The sequence below is a fragment of the Carex rostrata genome, chromosome 5 (genome assembly GCF_964058835.1).
Source record: "Carex rostrata chromosome 5, lpCarRost1.2, whole genome shotgun sequence".
Taxonomy (NCBI): domain Eukaryota; kingdom Viridiplantae; phylum Streptophyta; class Magnoliopsida; order Poales; family Cyperaceae; genus Carex; species Carex rostrata.
Window position 1 is genome coordinate 1,312,301 of NC_135922.1, and position 19,667 is coordinate 1,331,967.

Here is a 19,667-nt window from a genome sequence, read left to right on the forward strand (position 1 = left end):
GCAGCAGATTTATTTCCACCCGACCATGCTAACGTTCTTCTGTATCATCTTTGAAAAAGCAAGGGATTGCAGAATCCCATTTTATTATTTTAAGCTGCCTTTCCTTTATGAAACATATGCCCCACAATCACGCATACAGAGCAAAGGAGTTCATCACATCGATCATTTGCTGCCATACAGACCAAATGTCCCAAGGTGCGCAATGTACACCCAATACAATACATACAATTGTATATCACTAAATCATGAAATTTTCTATAATATAAATTCAATAAATTAGGGAGAGAAAAAGTGCTCCAGAGAAGGACGGCCAAGTCTTTAACTTCTGTGATGTCAAATTAATGTCAATTTAAAGCAGAAATATACTTTTTTTAGAATAGCAACTTTATTTAATATTAGCTTAATCTATTAAAATCAAGTGTTGCTAGTTTAATTATGGTTGTTTAGTAATTTTTTATATTATTAAATTGTACTTGTTTAATTAATTTTAGTCTTTGTATTATTAAATTTTGTTTGTTTAATTGAGTGCTTGATTGTACAAGTTAATGTTAGTTTAATTAATTAAACAAGTATCAATTAGTATAATTCCTCTTTTAATTAATTAATACGAGAAAGAAATTTATAACACCCAATTATTTATGTATAAGTCACGTCAGAAATAAATTTTCAACACAACTAAAATCTGAGGCACACTTCAATTCGAGCTGCGCCAATTGGATAAAAAAAAAAAAGGAGCTCGGAGTCAATTTTATTTCTTCCAAAAGTTTTGGAAGGGAAATATTACTCTCTTGAGAATTTATTTAGGAAAAAATATATACTTGATTGCCGAATGGAAGTAAAGTAAAGATACTATAAGTTGCTTTTTTTCCCTTGGATCCAAAGTTTTGTATTCTGCAAGTTATTTCCCTTCAATCTTTGTACATGCTGTAATAAGTTCAATAAATAGAGCATATATGCTATTGATTTTCGGACTCCAAACCTCCCTCCCAATAATCTATCCTCCTTTGCCATAGACAATTAAGAGCAATTCAAGCTAAACGTGATCGATAGTAATGGCCTCTACATCCTCCCAAAGCTGCAAAAGATGTGAATGTGCACATAAGCTCGTTTCTTTTTTATTTGATCAAACGGAGTGCAAAAAATGTGAAAGAGAAATGGTGCCCAAACGCCCAGTTATGCCACGTGATATTTTTGATGCAGCATTAAAAGGCGACAACAATGTGTTAATAGAACGTCTTGGATTACAAACGAAAGAACAAACAAAAATCCAGGTAATATTTCACAAGAAATAGTTTGTAATCTATTTCTTGCTTTTATTAATTTGTAATCTATACATCTAAACAGGGAAGCCCACAGAGACGACACGTGCTTGCGTTGTGACATAATAGTAAATCATGTTATAGTTAGTTTTGATTTTTATTTATAATATTATTGTTTTTTTTTTATAGATAGACGGAGATTCCGACCATGAAATTTCAGTCCACAAAGGATCATCCATTCGGTTCCGAACTCATACTCCCGCACAAGGGACATCACATTTTGCCACTCAATCAAATGTTAGTTATTATAATATTATTGTTATTATTGTTGTCGTAGTTGTTGTTACATTATTGACATTAACATTGCTATTCTTCTTATCGTTATTTTAAAATTTATCTAAAAACTTCTAGTGTATAAATATATAAATAGATCTTTTCTTAATATAGATCTGACTAATTAATATACTTCTAGTGGTCATTTGATACTAATTATTAAAAACTTTCCTTCTGCTTTAACAATCATCATACCCTGAGCATATCACACAGTACAATTAAAAAAAAAAGAGTGAGTCTATGGTACTATGCATATCACGGATTGTTACTGTGCTACAGCTTTATATTTGAGTTTTCAAATCCTAACGGTCGATCCGAACTGTTCATCTTGTTTTCCATATTAATATGTGTTTGGAGACCAAATTTTACATTTTTTTTAATTTTTTTACTATTTTTTTAGATATTTAGAAAATCACTTGATCTGAAAATTCTGGACGATCCAAAAACAGTGATTTTCAATAAATCTAAAAATTAATAAAAAAATTTCAAAAAAATGTAAAATTTGGTCTCCAAACACATATTAATATGGAAAACAAGATGAACGGTTTGGATCGACCGTTAGAATTTGAAAACTCGAATATAGAACCGTAGCACGGTGCCAAATCATAATATGCATAGTACCATAGACACTCAAAAAAAAATATATACTAGATCATTTATTGCATATTTTGAACATCAACATTACATCTCTATGCCATGTATATATTAAAATCTAGCCCAGTACTTGCCCCTTTTTTTATTAATCGAAAATAAAAAAAAAATATCGAGAAATGGTATTGTTTTGCTAGAAAATTGAAATCTAGGAAAAACAGAATGATTTATCCCGTCTAGCTACAGTGCCTGAATGGGATAAACCATCCCATCCAGATTAGTGCTCCGCTAATCTTGCTAAGCAGAAAAAAAAAAATCTTGGACGAGATAGATTATCCCGTCCAGTACTGTAGCAATTTATATTTTTTTGGTTTGGTTTCATCTAAGAGAATGATTTTTTTTTTTTTTAAAATGCTTCAGTGCTGGACGGGATAATCTATCCCGTCAAAGATATATATTTTTTTTAAGTTAAATCGCTAATTAGTGTCAAGATTAACAGGGTGGGATGGTTTATCCCGTATTTCCTAGATTTTGATTTTCTAACAAAACGATACCCTTTCACGATATTTTTTATCTTTATTTTTTATTAATAAAAAAATCGGCAATACTTGTGCTAATCAAGAATACACAAATTTACAATAACGCATCAAAAATACTAATTTTAAAATAAATATTTGACAAAAAAAATAATTTCAACACCAATAACCATTGCTTGTGAAAAAATGGCCGAATTCAGAATGGTATCAGTTGGGTCCGAGCGGATTCACGTCCTACCATTTTTTCCACCAAAAATCAGTTTAACCGGGTTGACTCGGTCGATTCCACTGATTTTCATTCCGAGTTAGGCTGATTCTTCGTTTATATATATTTAATATATTATTATTAATAATTATTATTAGTATATAAATATATAATTAATATCTTATATTGTTAATATATTAAATAATTATTATAATAATATTATAATAAATTATAGTTATTATTAATATATTAATATTCTATTGTTAATATATTAAATAATTATTATAATAATATTATAATTAGTATCTTATTATTAATAATTATTACTAAAATATAATTATATAATTAATATCTTATATTGTCATTATATTAACTAATTGTTGTAATAATATTATAATTATTTATGAGGAGGCATCCACTTATACCCTTTTTTGGTGACACCGGATTACATCATATATTTTCAAAGTTCAAATAGTTGATCCAAACCGTTCAATATGATGGATATATTAAAATCTGCTTGCGATCAAATTTTATATTTTTTTTGAATTTTTTTACTATTTATGAAGATGGTACAGAAATTCAATAATTTGAAAACAACGATTTGGTAAAATACTTAATAAATAGTGAAATATCTTTGAGATGTGTCCTTATTCGTTAATTAGTTATCTGCTCTATCTTCTCAATCTAAAAATAAGATATATTTCAAATATATTTAATTTTGATGTTTTACTGATATTTTAATTACATTGTCTAAACAGGTGACAATAAAAGACTCTCATTCTGCTTTAGAAAGCCAGACTGTCCGATCCGAGCTCAAAAGTGCAACCCGTTCTGGAGACACTGTTCTTCACATACTTGTCACTAAGATGCACAATGAGCTTGCTTTGATGGTTTTTGCAAGAGATACGTCCCTGTTGAAAACGCAGAACAAGATATTAGAAACACCCCTACATTGTGCTGCCAAGGTCGGAAATCAGGAGGTCATCCTCAAGTTCATTCATATTGAACCGGCCGTTGTCAAGGATGCGCTACAAGAAACAAACGAAAAGGGAGACACAGCCTTGCATATTGCTGCCAGATACGATTTTGTAGATATCTGTGAAAACCTGATGGTGTTCGATTCAGAACTTGCATACAATGTCAACAAAGAGATGTTCTCTCCATTTCACATAGCTATAGATGAAGAAAATGATCCCCTAGCAAAGAAAATGTTATCTATTGACCCTATTCTTGCATGCACCGAATTCACAGATGGAATGTTTCCAGTTCACTTAGCTGCATGCAAGAATAACTTGAGTATGGTATTGTATTTAATGAAAATTTTCCCTGATTATACAGAGTTGGTGGATTCTCGTGGAAGAAATCTTTTTCACTTTGCTGCCGAAGTGGCCGACAATGTTGAATTTTTCCGTCTATTATCAATTCATGGTGGAGATATGACAACAAGAATGAATAATGCAACCGATTATGAAGGAAATACACCATTGCACATTGCAGCAATGAAGGGACATGGGCGAATCATGAGATTTATTTGGAAAAACATGACGAATTGCTATGCAGAAAATGTCATAAACAAACGAGGCTTAATACCTTATGAAGTTTCCAAGAAGCAATTAAAGGAAAATAGTAATGAGGTATGTCCAAATTAACAAAGGCATTGAGACCTTACTTTTTGTAATTAATTTTACTTGACTCGTCTGTTGCTATCAAATACTGAACTACCAATTAGGTGATACATATATAATAGCAAGCAAAACACACTGCCAATTAGGTGATACATAATAGCTTCATTAATTTTCAACACAATTGCGATTGAATGCTTGTAGTATAGGGAAAGTGTAGATATACTTTTGATCTGAGGCATAAAGAACAATAGATATATCTTTTGGAATAAATTAGTTTGAGAATTGTGGGGCCGAAATAATAGTCCAAATATGAATTTTACTATAGTACCCCATTTGTTTTTTTTACTAATTTTTTTCAATTGATCTCAACCTTTCAATTAACCAAGGTCAATAAAAAAAATATAGATATACATTTTTCCGTTTTACTGCCAATTAGGTGATAATTGAGAGTTAGACATGTATGAAATCTAGTAGTCTATATATAGTCCGTAGTTTCTTTACTTTTCTAAATATTAAAGTTGTTAATGTAATACCCACAACAATAAATTTTATAACAAACTACAATTTTGTTATTATTTTAATTGTTTTGGATCTTCTAATGTTTTTTGGTGTATTAGAGTATCACTCAATACAACAAAACTGTTAGCTACTAAATGTTATTAATTAGTTAAATTTTGCAAGAATGAAAGTTAATAAATTAATTAAAATGTGACACCTTTCTAATCATTAATTCTTCATTAGAACAGTTGGTACTGGCAATTAAGTTCTCAGTTGGGTATTAAAATTATAACAGGATTTGACGCGGATACAATCACGAATTGATGCCCATGAGTGGGCTCATCGTTTTAACTTTTCTGAAGACTGGTTTGTGGATATCATGGTACCAACATCTTTGGAAAATAAATGGGAGAGAACTCAAGTCATCGGACTAGGCTCCGTATTGATCACAACTGTGACATTTGCTGCTGCTTTCACAATTCCCGGAGGTTATAACCAAGACTACGGTACACCAATTCTAGAGAGGAGATATATGTTCTGGGCATTTATGATAGCAAATGCCTTAGCTTTTATACAAGGATTCTTAAGCTTATGTGCACTTCTTATGAATGCTGTGCCAGGTATACCTATGGACACCTTCCTATTTGCAACAATTGTTTTTCTGTTTGCAGCAAGTAGTATGGCTGTGGCATTTGGATTGGGGTTGTATGTTACGCTTGCTCCAGTTTGTTTGCCAATCGCCATCACCCTCCTTGTTGTCACTCTTTTTATAGGGTCTCCTATCCTTGTTAGTGCTTTAATACTACCGGGAGAAAGAAATTTTACAATTTTTACTAAATTTCTTTATAAAAAAAGTAGTGTACTGGCAATTTATGCCATGTCTATCCTGTTCATTTTCTGCCTGGCCTTACTGAGCCCTTAATTTCCATTATCATTCTCTATCGAAGTCTGCCTTGTTTGCTTCATGAAGCATTTTTCTTACTTCTTTATGTTCTTTTATTTACGACATAAAAAGAACAATTTTTGCTTTGTACTTAGTTTGTTAGGCTTTCTTAATGGATGTTTCATTTTGCTTTGTACTTAGTTTGTTAGGCTTTCTTAATGGATGTTTCAGTTTGCTTTGTACTTAGTTTGTTAATTTTTTACTAAATTAACACCAGTTTTGTTAATTTACATTAGAATTTATTTTTGGGGAAGTAAGACATTGGAAAATTCAATAGTCTGTTTAGTTTTTAGTTATCACCAATATGTAATTGCTAGCGCTCAAGGCTGACGGGCCTAGATTTGTGTACGTAATTGTGGGCTTTTCAAGTTCTAGGTCTCTCTATATGTGGCCCATGTTATCGAGTTAGTAATCGTGATATATAGTAGAACTATAACATATAAAGCATATGTATTGTGAAATGGATATGTTAATATGTTACAAGAAGCAATCAAGCATCATTGGCTTTTCAACGTCATATTTAATTAGAACATTATAGTCTTTTATTTATTTAATTAGAAGTTGATCGATGCTAAATTAAAATAAAACATGGGCATAATAAGACCATTTATGAATTTAATGTAGCGGGTTTGGATCGTATGCCTTTCTTTGTTATGAATAGCTGTGTAGGAAATAAAACTTTTCAATGGCAGATTAATTCATAGATATACTCTTTAAGTATAATTGTTTCATTGATTGACGCTAATAATACTGGTCCGACTAATCTATCCACCATCAGCTGTTTAAATAATCTAGCACTTAGCAGTACAACTGATCTAATATTATGTTCTGCTCTTTTTTGGGAATGCAATTCGGCAATTCCTTCTGTTATATATTATGTTTTCAATAAATATGTGTATTAAACATAATGGTAACACTTCTTTCAATTTATTAATACTAATTATTAACGTAATGATGGCCATTCTTTTGATTACGAAATAAGTGATAGTAATATTACTATGATTCTTTGGAATTATTCTCAAATAAGTCGCAGCTGTAAAATTTACGGTTCCTTAAGGAGCGAAAATGTTTGCCACCTAATTACACCTTCGTCTCTTGTTCATCCATGGCCAGAAGAATAATTTCACACAAAACTATCATACCCCAAATATAGGTATAACTGCTTGCCATGTATATTTATTAAGACATATACGTAAGCCAGTGGATCTTTTATATGAATTACCAATAACACCATTACATATTAACCACAACTCAAAATTTCTTTTTTGGAAATAAGGCTACAAGGCCGGTTTCATATAGAAACTGTTTGTAAGTTACAAAATGAACATTTCTTCTCAACTCAATCACATAACTGAGAAGGAATATTCTGAAAACAAAAAATAATAGCATCAAACTAAACAAAGTGATGTAGATCAGCATATGGTAAATCACAAAATAGTAGCATCTTAAAGCAACAACATCCAGCACAGAATGTATTAATTACAACAGTATAAAGACTAAAAGCTAAGCTGTAGGATCAGTAGAGGTATCTTCATCAGTAGCATTCAGCTGACCATCAACAGAGGGGTCCCAGTTTTGTAGAGAAATGTCTTCAGTGTCCCCTGACAGCCATTTCTTCACTCCAATATATGTGTCTTCTGGTAAAACTCCTGTCCAATATAAACACAAGTTAATGATACTTAGGACTATGGTTTTAACTGAGTCTATTGAATGGTGATTAAAGCACACAATATTTTTCAAATTCCAAACAGTCAAAGCCAAAGCACTAAAAGCAATAAGGAATGAGTGTTGTTGCAATAGAGGTGAAGCATAGGCAAAATGCAAAATATTTTCATTCAGCATTTCCGAGGCATCTACATCTCTGTTCCACAGGTATTCCCGGCACAAGTATTACAACAGCTGCCTAATGTACCTTCTTTAATTTCTACCTTAATTCTTTAGCAGCGGAGCCCATTACACAAGAGATTATTGCTGCTGTGCATGCTTTGGGGCCCAATTGGGCCGGATGGCTTTCATGCTAAGATAATTCCAGATAGATGGGAGGCATTTGGGCCTGCTGTACTGAATGAGGTGCACGGGTATTTTCAAACTGGAAGGATGCATTCTAAGGTGGCGCGTTCTGATTCCGAAAACTGATGAGGCAACCAGAGTCTCCAAATTCCGACCAATCTCTGTATGCAACGTGGTATATATACAAGGTCATTTTGAAAGTTTTGGCCAATAGAAATGTGTTAAATCTACCGATTTGTTAATTGGATCATGAAATGTGTTAAATCTACCGAGTTCACTTTGGTAATAAATGGTCGTGGAGATGGAATTTTCAAGCATGATTTCATAGAAGAGCAAATGTTATGTGTTGATTCTATTTTTGCATGGACCCAACTCACAAATGGAATGTTTCCAGTTCATTTAGCCGCATACAAGAATAACTGGAGAATCATATCGTATTTCATGAAAAATTTCTCTGATTATGCAGAGTTGGTGGATTCTCGTGGAAGAATTTTTTTTCACTTTGTTGCCGAAGAGGCCGACAAAGATTATTCTTTTTATGTATTAATTATCATATCGTTATGAAGATATGACAACAAAAATGAATAATGCAACTGATTATGAAGGAAATACATCATTGTACATTGCAGCAATGAAGAGACATAAGCATACTATGAGATTTATTTGGAAAGACATGACGAATTCTGATGCAGAAACTGTCAAAAACAAACGAGGCTTAACACCATACGAAGTTTCCAGGAACCAATTAATAAACTTAATGTAGTGGCTTTTGATCGAATGCCATCATCTCTGGTGAATATCATATTAATTCATTGATGTACTCTTCGATCCGTACAAATTGTTTCATTGCTTGACAGAGGCTTGACTTATCTTATAGTTTTTGATTTAGTTATTTATTAATTATTATGTTTTTCTTTTTTTGCGGAATGCAATCCCATCTGTTATATATTGAACATAATGATGACATTTTCTTTTTTTCGATTTAGCAACGCAATAACTAAATTATAATTAAGAAAATGATAGCCATTTTTCGAAAAAAAATGATATCTTTGAATGAGTAAGACTTATTAGGTGTTATAAATAGCATAAGGTTTTTCGTGCTACGGTAGGAAAAACCTATCGGATAAATTTTAAATTTCGATCTAAGTAGTTTAATAAATTAGTTATATAATTAACTTGTAGAATAGTAATTTTTATTTACTATTTTTTTAAAATTATGAAAGATTGCAAAAGATAGCCTAAAACATTTGCAATTTTCTTTTATTTTCAAGTCATTTTTTGTCATCTTTAATAAATCATGAAAAATAGTAAAAAATGGTTCTAAAAATAGCAAAAATTGATATTCTACAATTTCATTATATAATTTGTTTGAGAAAACATTCAAATATAATTTAGTAAAAACTGCCCATGAAATGGTTAACATTCAAATTTGGATGCATCAGATTAAAATTGAATCCATTCTTATAATTTCAGATGAAATTATCAAAATATTGATATATATTAATAATTCAAGTCATGGTAAAATAGATTTTCCTCTTAGAAAAGGAGAGAGAGAGTTACTCGTCAAAATTTTAATATGAAACCTAAATTTGTACTATAATTTTTAATTGTTGTTCATTAACAATGATTACTACATTGGTAATTTCACCATCAAACTGAATGCTTTTCTCATTATTCATCCCAAATTCAACTCCGAACAGCCAACACCAAAACAGAGTTTAACACATCAACACGTAATGATTAGCTCTTTTAAAAAGGCAAGACAACCGTATCATTCTCCAACCGTGTAATGGAGTAATGGACCCAACACAACACTGCTTTCAGAAAGGCTATATTCGCAACACTTGCATGGAAGTATACAAAACATAAAGGTACAAACCTATGTTACCTTGCTTGGAAGTATACAACACTTGCTTATTTTTGTAGCTTGTTATATATGTATTATGACATTGGTACTTTTTTATGCTCTATTTTATCCAATCCATAAAAAGGGAGAAGATATACCAAGGTTGGTAGAATGGTAGATCTGATTATTCAAACTCCTTAATTTATTTCATTTAGAATTTAATTTTCAATTGGATCAGTTCAATGGTAAACTTCAGTGGCCAGTTTTTGCTTATCTAAACTTTGAAAACACCAATTAAACTGAAAGGATAAGACATCTCCAGTTTTTGCTTATCAGTTAAGTACATAATGATAATATGTGAATTAATACATAAATTGAGCATCTCTGTTTTTCTTTTTGTATGCAACAAGTAAAGAAATCATATCATAACCAGCTCCGTCACAATAGAACACGACATGCATGTATGTCTTGATTCACATGTTCTATGATGTAATAACTACTTTCTAATAAAAAATAACATAGAATGTCACATTACGTGAACTAACCGGATCACGGCATGATACGATACTGCATGTGATTACGTGAGTCGTGTATAATAAAACCGTTATATTTTGATTATATAAGTTAATTTTGAACATATTTGGTAAATATTAAATTGAAGAGGAGGGTTCAAATGCACCCAAATTTTTGTGCACCCAAATGCACCCTATCCCTTTTCTCCGTTTTCAAAGTCCGAATAGTAAATCCGAACCGTTAGATGCGATCTATATATTAAGATGTGCTTGGAGACCAAATTTTACATTTTTGTGAAATTTTTTTACTATTTATTAAGCCACTTTGAAAATCGCTGATCCAATGATCCAGAAAATGTAAAATCAGCGATTTTCAAAGTGGCTTAATAAATAGTAAAAAAAATTCAAAAAATATAAAATTTGGTCTCCAAACACATCTTAATATATAGATTGCATCTAACGGTTCGGATTTACTATTCAATCTTTGAAAACAGAGAAAAATGATTTGAAAAATAGAGTGCATTTGGATGCACAAAAATTTGGATGCATTTGAACCCTCCCCTAAATTGAAAGTTAAATTTTAAACAAATTTGGAAAATTTTATATAAAAAGGCGGGTAATTTGACTACCTTGACCGGTAGTCAATCGGTTGGCCCGACCAAATCGAATTCGTATCCTTTGAGATATCTCAAACTTTGCGTGACTTTATGGAAAATCCCAACCGTTTAAATACGTTCTGCACGAATCTCGAAGCACACATAATACTGACACCTACATCACCCCCGAATAGGCACCGCACACGTCGGTCACGCAAAAGTTGAGATATCTCAGAGGATACGCACTCGACCAAATCTACCACAGAGATATGATCGTTGATCGTCTGTGGCACGAAGAAACAAAAATGAAATATATCAGGCGATCTCTTCGTAAATAACGGCTCGCTACACAATTAATATATTTTTTGCGTGATCTCCGAGTCTGACTCGTTGCTTTTCTCATTTAGAATACAAAATGATACAGCACCACAATCAATATATGCTCGCTGCTTTTCTCATTTAGAATCAAAAATGATACAGCACCACAATTAATATATACTCGGTGCTTTTCTCATTTAGAATCAGAAATGATATAGCACCGCTCTCTTTGCACACATCTTTGCATAATATATTACAAGCCGTGACAAAAACTCTTGTAATCACATCATATGTATAATAATTAAAAAAAATTGTTAAAATATTTTTACCCTTGAAAACTGCACATGCTTTATTTAATAAATTTTTGGTTTACAAAGTGTTCAAGTCAAACTGTATTTTTCGTTGAGTTATGATTTTGATTCTAAAAAGTCTCATAATAAGATGCGGTCATGCGGATATATAAAAAAAATTAGTGGTTGGACTTTCTCCTAATTTATGCTTCATTTCTTTGTTATTTTTTTTTAGAACGGGTAGAGGTTTTTGTTGATTTACATTATCAAAATTTTTTTTGAAGTAAGACTTTGCAAAATTAAAATTGTCTGGATATCATTTTTTGAGTAAAGTTGAAGGTCAATCCACCAACTATTTAATACCATTGTTATTACAACAAATGATTTTTTCTATTTGAATTTCGTATGCATGACTTCCCATGTAGAGACTATGTGTATTTGCCACTAAATGTATATGTTAATAGGTTACAAGAACCAATTAAGCATCATTGGCTTTGCAATGTCATATTCAATTGGAACATAATAGTACTCTTTTATATATTTAATTATAATTTACTTATTTTTTAGTTAGCGGCTTTAAATATCTACTAACGATTTTCGAATTGATATTTAAAAGGGCAAAAAACCCTATGCTCAATTCAAGAAGAATAAGACCATTTATTATGAATTAAGTTAATGAATTTAATGTAGTGGGTTTTGATGGAATGCCACCATTTCTCGTGAATAGCATATTAATTCATTGATGTACTCTTCCGTACAAATTGTTTCATTGTTTGATACTGGCTTGACTTATCTGATAGTTTTTGATTTAATTATTTCTTAATTATTGTTTTTTTTTTTTTTTGCGGAATGCAATCCCATCTGTTATTGAACATAATGATGACATTTTTTTTTCCAATTTGGCAACGCAATAATTAAATTATAATTAACAAAATGATAGCCATTTTTCGACTACGATTTCTTATTGTAGTATTACTAATGATAGTCTCTATTTGGTTTTAAAAAAATGATATCTTTGAATGAATAGCATAAGATTTTCCGTGCTACGGTCTCAAAACCTATCGAATAAATTTCAAATTTCGATCTAAGTAGTTTAATAAATTAGTTATACAATGAATTTATAGAATACTAATTTTTATTATTCTTTAATTTTTTTTACTATTTTTTAAAATTATAAAAAATTGCAAAAAATAGCCTAAAACAATTGCAATTTTCTTTTATTTTCAAGTCATTTTTTTGCCATATTTAATAAATCATAAAAATAGTAAAAAAAAGTTCCAAAAATAACAAAAATTGGTATTCTACAATTTCATTATATAATTTGTTTGAGAAAACATTCAAATATAATTTAGTAAACACTGCCCATGGAATGGTTAACATTCCTAAAATTGAATCCATTCTTAAAATTTCAGATGAAATTATTAAAATATTGATATATATTAATAATTCAAGTCATGATAAAATATATTTCCCCTTAAAAAAGGAGAGAAAAAGAGAGTTACTCGTCAAAAATATAATGTGAAGCCTAAATTTGTAATATAATTTTTAATTGTTGTTCATTAACAATGATTATTACGTACATTGGTAAACTTTGTATTCATGAGCTTCCTAACAATTACGCACGTACTAATTCTCAGAAGTTTCAACACACAAAGAATCAAATGTTGGAGAAGTTTTCAAGAAACGAAGTAAGATGTATGAGAACCGTGTCAATAATTTGTGCCTGTGGGGTCCATTCCATGTGGTGTGTCTCATGCCTTTAATTTCAAGAATGACTAGGCACAGCACGGATACCATTAGTATATATTAACCTTTATATCAATTGCTTTTCTCTTATTTGTTCGTTATTCTTTTTCTACTTTTGTTTCAAACTTCTTTTCTGGCTTTTACACGGGCTACTTTCTTTTGAGATCTCTGTTTGGTGATTGTTGTAGTTCGGTTGACTTAGTTTTCGGTCCAATTTGATTTAGTTCATTTTTAGAACTTCGCATGGCGACTGTCATGGTATGATTAATTCATTTTTTGGTTCGGTTTGATTCAGTGTCTTCTCTGTTGCATAAGTCTGTCAGAAATAACATGACACACTATACGCACAGAAGAAATAATCACTAAGCCCCTATAATTCCAATTAAGCAAGAATAATCAATTTTGTGTCTACATGATGTACATACTCCTGTGTGCATTTAATTTGTGTATAACTGAATGGTTTCAAAAATACTTGTTGTCTCATCTTATGTTTCAGCTATGATGTATCTTTTCCGTTAAGTACTACTGCATGTGTTTACCAAAATATCTACGGACGGTTCGAGCTAAAAAAAATAAAATAATAATAATAATAATAATAATAATAATAATAATAATAATAATAATAATAATAATAATAATAATAATTTGTTAGTTATTTTTCTTTACAGGTGTGCTTCGATGAAGGTTTCGGTTAGTGAGAATAATGAGCTAACTCAAATTTGAGATAGTTAACCAATTCAACTTTTAGTTGGATTAGTAGAATAGCACTTTAATCCATAAATTAAAGAGAAACAAAAAATAGTTTATTTTTGCTAACAAACGTACGTAGAATAATCTTTAAAGTCATTCACATCAATTTCCATTCGAAGCGAAATAGTATATAAATTGTTAAAAAATAAACATCTTCAGAAAAATTATATGGAATTTTGCAAATAATGATTTTTTATGAGTTGAACTGGACCTTATATATTGTGAGCTCGATTTTCTAATTAGGATTAGGATTAATGGAGCGCGCCACAATGACGAGTAATTTTCTTGAATTAGTATATATAAATTACATATTCATGTGCTTGAAGGAACTACGTACCTTGTTTGTCATTTTATATCCGACGAATCATGGAAGAGGAATTGGGTAGGAATGATTGGTATCATTCATTCTAGGTAAGTTCTATATATATTAGATAAAATCTAGGTGAGTAATTTTTTAAACGACAGAAATAATTAGCATCATCCTTTGAAACATTTAAAAAAAAAAAGGAGCGAAGACTATGCTCTCCCCCACTACCGGTCAATAAATAGACCCCACCATAAAATAATATTCATCCATGAAGCAACATGCTGTGTAATTAAGTTCAATAAATAGAGCATGCTATTAATTTTCTGACTCCAAATATCTCCCCCCACCACACACACACACACAATCTATCTTCCTTCCTTTCCCATAGATTAAGAGCAATTAATTCAAGCTAAACGTGATAGTAATGGCCAGTACATCCTCCCAAAGCAAAAGATATGAAGGTGAAACAGTACCCAAACGCCCAGTTATGCTTCGTGATATTTTTGATGCAGCAATAAAAGGTGATAGAGATGTGTTAATAGAACGTCTTGGATTACAGATGAAAAAACAAGCACAAATCCAGGTAATAATTTGCAAAATATTTCATGTTTATATTTGTAATCTACATTTCTAAACAGGGAATCCCACTACATTTAGCTTTCATTTTATTTATAATATTACTTTTTTTTATAGGAGGCCGGAGATTCGAATCACGAGCCTACAAAGGATCTCCCATTCGGTTCTGAACTCATGCCTCTCACACAAAAAACGTCACCTTTTGCCACTAAATCAAATGTTAGTTATTATAATAGTATTGTTATTATTGTTGTCATAGTTGTTACAATTATCATGATTATTATTGAGATTAACATTGCTATTCTTCTTATCATTATTTTAAAATTTATCATAATATCTCTAGTGTATAAATATATAAATACATTTTTTTTAATATATATCTGACTAATTAATAAACTTCTAATGGTCAGCTTCATTTTCTTGTAAATTTACCCTTTCATTTTCTTGAAGGGTTCTACTACAATTTATCCATTTTATTGATTTCATTTTCCATTGGAACCATCCATTTAATTGCCACCTTCATTCTTTTTCTCCCTTTATTTTTCTTGGGGGAATTTCATGTATATCCCTCAAAAACTTCAAAATTACGTATTTCCTCTCTAAACTTTGAAATTATGTATTTGCCCCTCTATACTTTGAAATTACTTATTCTCCCCTCTAAACTTTAAAAACTCACAAATTTACTCATTTTATTGTCTTTTATATTAAAACTCATTCCAAATTTATAAAATACTCATTTTACCCTTTATTACAAGCATAAAATGTCCCATCAGACTCTACCGTCCGATCCGTGCGCATCGCATTAAGATCTGTGTTGCAGCACTTCGATATTTATAGGTGTTCACTTCAAGATTTGTGTTGATCTAGCACGCACGGATATTAATGCAATTCCGATCCGCGAGCATCACATTAAAATTTGTACATGTTGCTTCAATTTCCATGTGTTCGCTTCAAGACTCGTGTTGATTTAGCGGGTACAGATCTTAAAGTAGTTCAGACAGTAGTAGAACCCTTCAAATTCAAATTTGAGTCAGCTTAGCGTTTTATGCTTTTAATGAAAGGATAAAATGGGTATTTTATAAATTTAAAATATGTTTTAATATAAAAGACAATAAAATGAGTAAATTTGTGAGTTTTTGAAGTTTAGGGGGGAAATATGTAATTTTGAAGTTTTTGAGAGGTATATGTAAAATTCCCCCATTTTTCTTATATATATATATATATATATATATATATATATATATATATAGAGGTTGGCTAAGATCAAAGTGGTAGTTCCTGAGCTTTGGTGCTACCAATTCGTTTTTCAATTTTAAAATTTCAAAACGTCGATACGAACCGTTCAAGTTGTTCTCCATATTAAATTGTGCTTGGAGACCAAATTTTATATTTTTCTGAATTTTTTTACTATTTATTAAGCCACTTTGAAAACAGCTGATCCAACGGTGGCTTCTGATTTTACTGCTTTGTTAAGCCACCGTTGGATCAACGATTTTCAAAGTAGCTTAATAAATAGTAAAAAAATTTAGAAAAATGTAAAATTTGGTCTCCAAGCACAATTTAATATGGAGAACAACTTGAACGGTTCGAATCAACATTTTGAACTTTGAAAATTGAAAATCGAACTGGTAGCACCAAAGCTCAGGAACTACCACTTTGATCTTAGCCAACCTCTATGACCTACTTAAAATAGCTTCTTAATATATATATACATTCTTACAAAATAGCTTCTTAATATGGATTGTAGTGACCTTATTATACATATAACATATGTATAAAATTAGATTTAATGGAAAAAACAACAGTGTTTCTCTTCTACGACCTACTTAAAATTAGTGGAAAGATGTGAGTAAACTGAATTAATTATCTTTTTTTTGAAAAGCAAACCGAATTACTTATCAGAGAAAAATATATGTGAGATGTGTCCTTATTCGTTAATTAGTTACCTCCTCTATCTTATTTTCTCAATCTAAACGTATGATATATTTCAATTATGTTTAATTTTTACGCTTTATTGATATTTTAATTACACTGTCTAATCAGGTGATTGTCCGATCTGAACTTCAAAGTGCAACCCATTGTGGAGACACTGTTCTTCACCTGCTTGTTACTAACATGCACAATGATCTTGCTTTGATGGTTTTTGAAGGAGATGCTTCCCTGTTGAAAACACAGAATAGCATGTTAGAAACACCCTTACATTGTGCTGCCAAGGTCGGAAATCAGGAGGTCATCCAAATGTTCATTCGTATTGAACCTGCTATTGTCAAGGATGTGCTACAAGAAACAAATGAAAAGGGAGAGACAGCCTTGCATGTTGCTGTCAAACACGATTTTGCATATATATGTTGCAAACTGATGCTGTTGGATTCAGAAATTGCATACCATGTCAACAAAGAGATGTTCTCTCCATTTCACATAGCTATAGATGAAAAACATGATTTCGTAGCAGAGCAAATGCTATGTGTTGACCCTATTCTTGCATGCACCAAACTCACCGGTGGAATGTTTCCAGTTCATTTAGCCGCACGCAAGAATAACTTGCTTATGGTATTATATTTCATGAAAAATTTCCCTGATTATGCACAGTTGGTGGACTCTCGTGGAAGAAATCTTTGTCATTTTGTTGCCGAAGAGGCCAAGGGAGATGAATTTTTTTGTGAATTATTTAGAGATTATAAAGTTATGACAACAAGAATGAATAATGCAACCGATTATGAAGGAAATACACCATTGCACATTGCAACAATGAAGGGACATATGTGGACTATGAGATCTATTTGGAGAATGGCGAATTGCATTGCAGAAACTATCATAAACAATCGAGGATTAACACCATACGAAGTTTCCAAGAAGCAATTAGTAGAAAATAGTAATGAGGTATGTCCAAATTAACAAAGGAATTGAGACCTTTTAATTTTACTTAACTCGTCTGTTGCTATCAAATACTGAACTATCAAGCCAGCAAAACACACTGCCAATTAGGTGATACATAATAGCTTCATTGTCAACACAATTGTGAGTGCCTGCTTGTAGTATAGGGAAAGTGTAGATATACTTTTGATATAAGACATAAAGAACAATCGATATATAGATATATATTTTGGGATAAATTAGTCTGAGAATTGTGGGGCCAAAATAATAAAGTCCAAATATGAATTTTATTATAGTACCCCATTTTTTACTAATTATTTTTCATTTGATTGAGACCTTGCCATTAACCAAGGTCAATATAAAAAAAAAATATATATATATATAGATATTCATTGGTTTTACTGGTAGCAAATCTATTAGATTTAATTGTGATAATTGACAGTAAGACATATATTGAATCTAGTAGTTAGTCCATATTTTCTTTACTTCTCTAAATACTATATATAGTTCTTAATTTAATGCCCACAACAATAAATTTTATAATAAATTACAATTGTGCTATGAATTTAATTGTTTTGGATCTTCTAATGTTTTTTGGTGTATTAGAGTATCACTCAATTCAACTAAACTGTTATTAATTAGTTAAATTTTGCAAGAATGAAAGATATTAAATTAATTAAATGCGACACCTTTCTAATAATTAATTCTTCATTAGAACTGTTGGTACTGGTAATTAAGTCCTCAATTTGATGTTAAAATTATAACAGTATTCTAGGTGGATATATAGTTCAAGAATTGGTGCCCACGAGGAGACTAATGGTGAGAAATTTTCTGAAGAGTGGTTTATGGATGTAATGGTGCCACCACCATCCTTGGAAAATAGATGGGAGAGGACTCAAGTCATAGGACTGGGCTCCGTATTGATTACAACTGTGACATTTGCTGCTGCTTTCACAATCTCCGGAGGTTATAACCAAGACCTCCGTACCCAGTTCTAGGAAGGAGATATATGTTCTGGGCATTTATTTTAGCGAACACCTTGGCCTTTCTACAAGGATTCATAAGCTTATTTGCGCTTCTTATTGATGCTCTGCCAGGTATACCTCTCGACACCTTGGAATTTTCATCAAGTGCTTTTCTATTGGCAGCAACTAGTATGGTTATGGCATTTGGATTGGGGTTGTATGTGACGCTTTCTCGTGCTTGTTTGCTAATTGCCATCATCATCCTTGTCATCACTCTACTAACAGGGTCTCCTGCTCTGTTTATTGCTTTATTGTGGAAAAAACATTTTAAAGTCATTATTAGTTTTATTTTTAAATGGATAGGTATATTGAAAATTTATGCCTTATCTCTCATGTTCATTTTCTGCCTAGCCTTACTGAGTTTTCTATAGTCATTCTCTATCGAAGTCTGTATTGTTTGCTTCATGAAGATTTGCTTTTTCTTTAATTATGTTCATTTTTTGTGACATAAAGATCATTTATGCTATGTACGTAGATGGTTGGACTTTCTCCTAATTTATGTTTCATTTCTTAGTGATTTTTTTTTAAGAACGGGCAGAAGGTTCTGTTCATTTATATTACCATTTTTTTTTTTTAAGCAAGACATTGCAAAATTAAAAAGTCTGGTTATCAGTTACCACCGATATGTAAGTGCTAGGTCCCAAGGCTAACAGGCTAAGACAGCTGTACTTAATGTTATGAAAATTTTACATCGTTGGCTTTTCGATATGTAAAGCATATATGTTATGAAAATGTCTATGTTAATAGGTTACAAGAACCAGTCAAGCATCATCGGCTTTTCAATGTCATATTCAATTAGAACATAATAGGATTTATATATTTAATTA

General features: G+C 31.1%; 1 protein-coding gene across 2 annotated transcripts; it reads left to right on the forward strand.

Moving 5' to 3' along the window:
• The first annotated feature begins 960 nt into the window (after positions 1 to 960).
• On the forward strand, positions 961 to 19,331 carry LOC144554655 (protein ACCELERATED CELL DEATH 6-like). Of its 2 annotated transcripts, XM_078302970.1 has the most exons (5): positions 961 to 1,025; positions 14,767 to 14,948; positions 15,059 to 15,160; positions 16,985 to 17,821; positions 18,583 to 19,331. In XM_078302970.1, the coding sequence occupies exons 2-5, from the start codon at positions 14,790 to 14,792 to the stop codon at positions 18,811 to 18,813; spliced, it is 1,329 nt and encodes a 442-aa protein (XP_078159096.1). In that variant the 5' UTR covers positions 961 to 1,025; positions 14,767 to 14,789; the 3' UTR covers positions 18,814 to 19,331. The 2 variants fall into 2 exon arrangements, with proteins under 2 accessions (XP_078159096.1, XP_078159097.1); XM_078302971.1 differs by lacking the exon at positions 961 to 1,025 and having other exon boundaries at positions 14,790 to 14,948; positions 18,591 to 18,737.
• Positions 19,332 to 19,667: the final 336 nt, after the last annotated feature.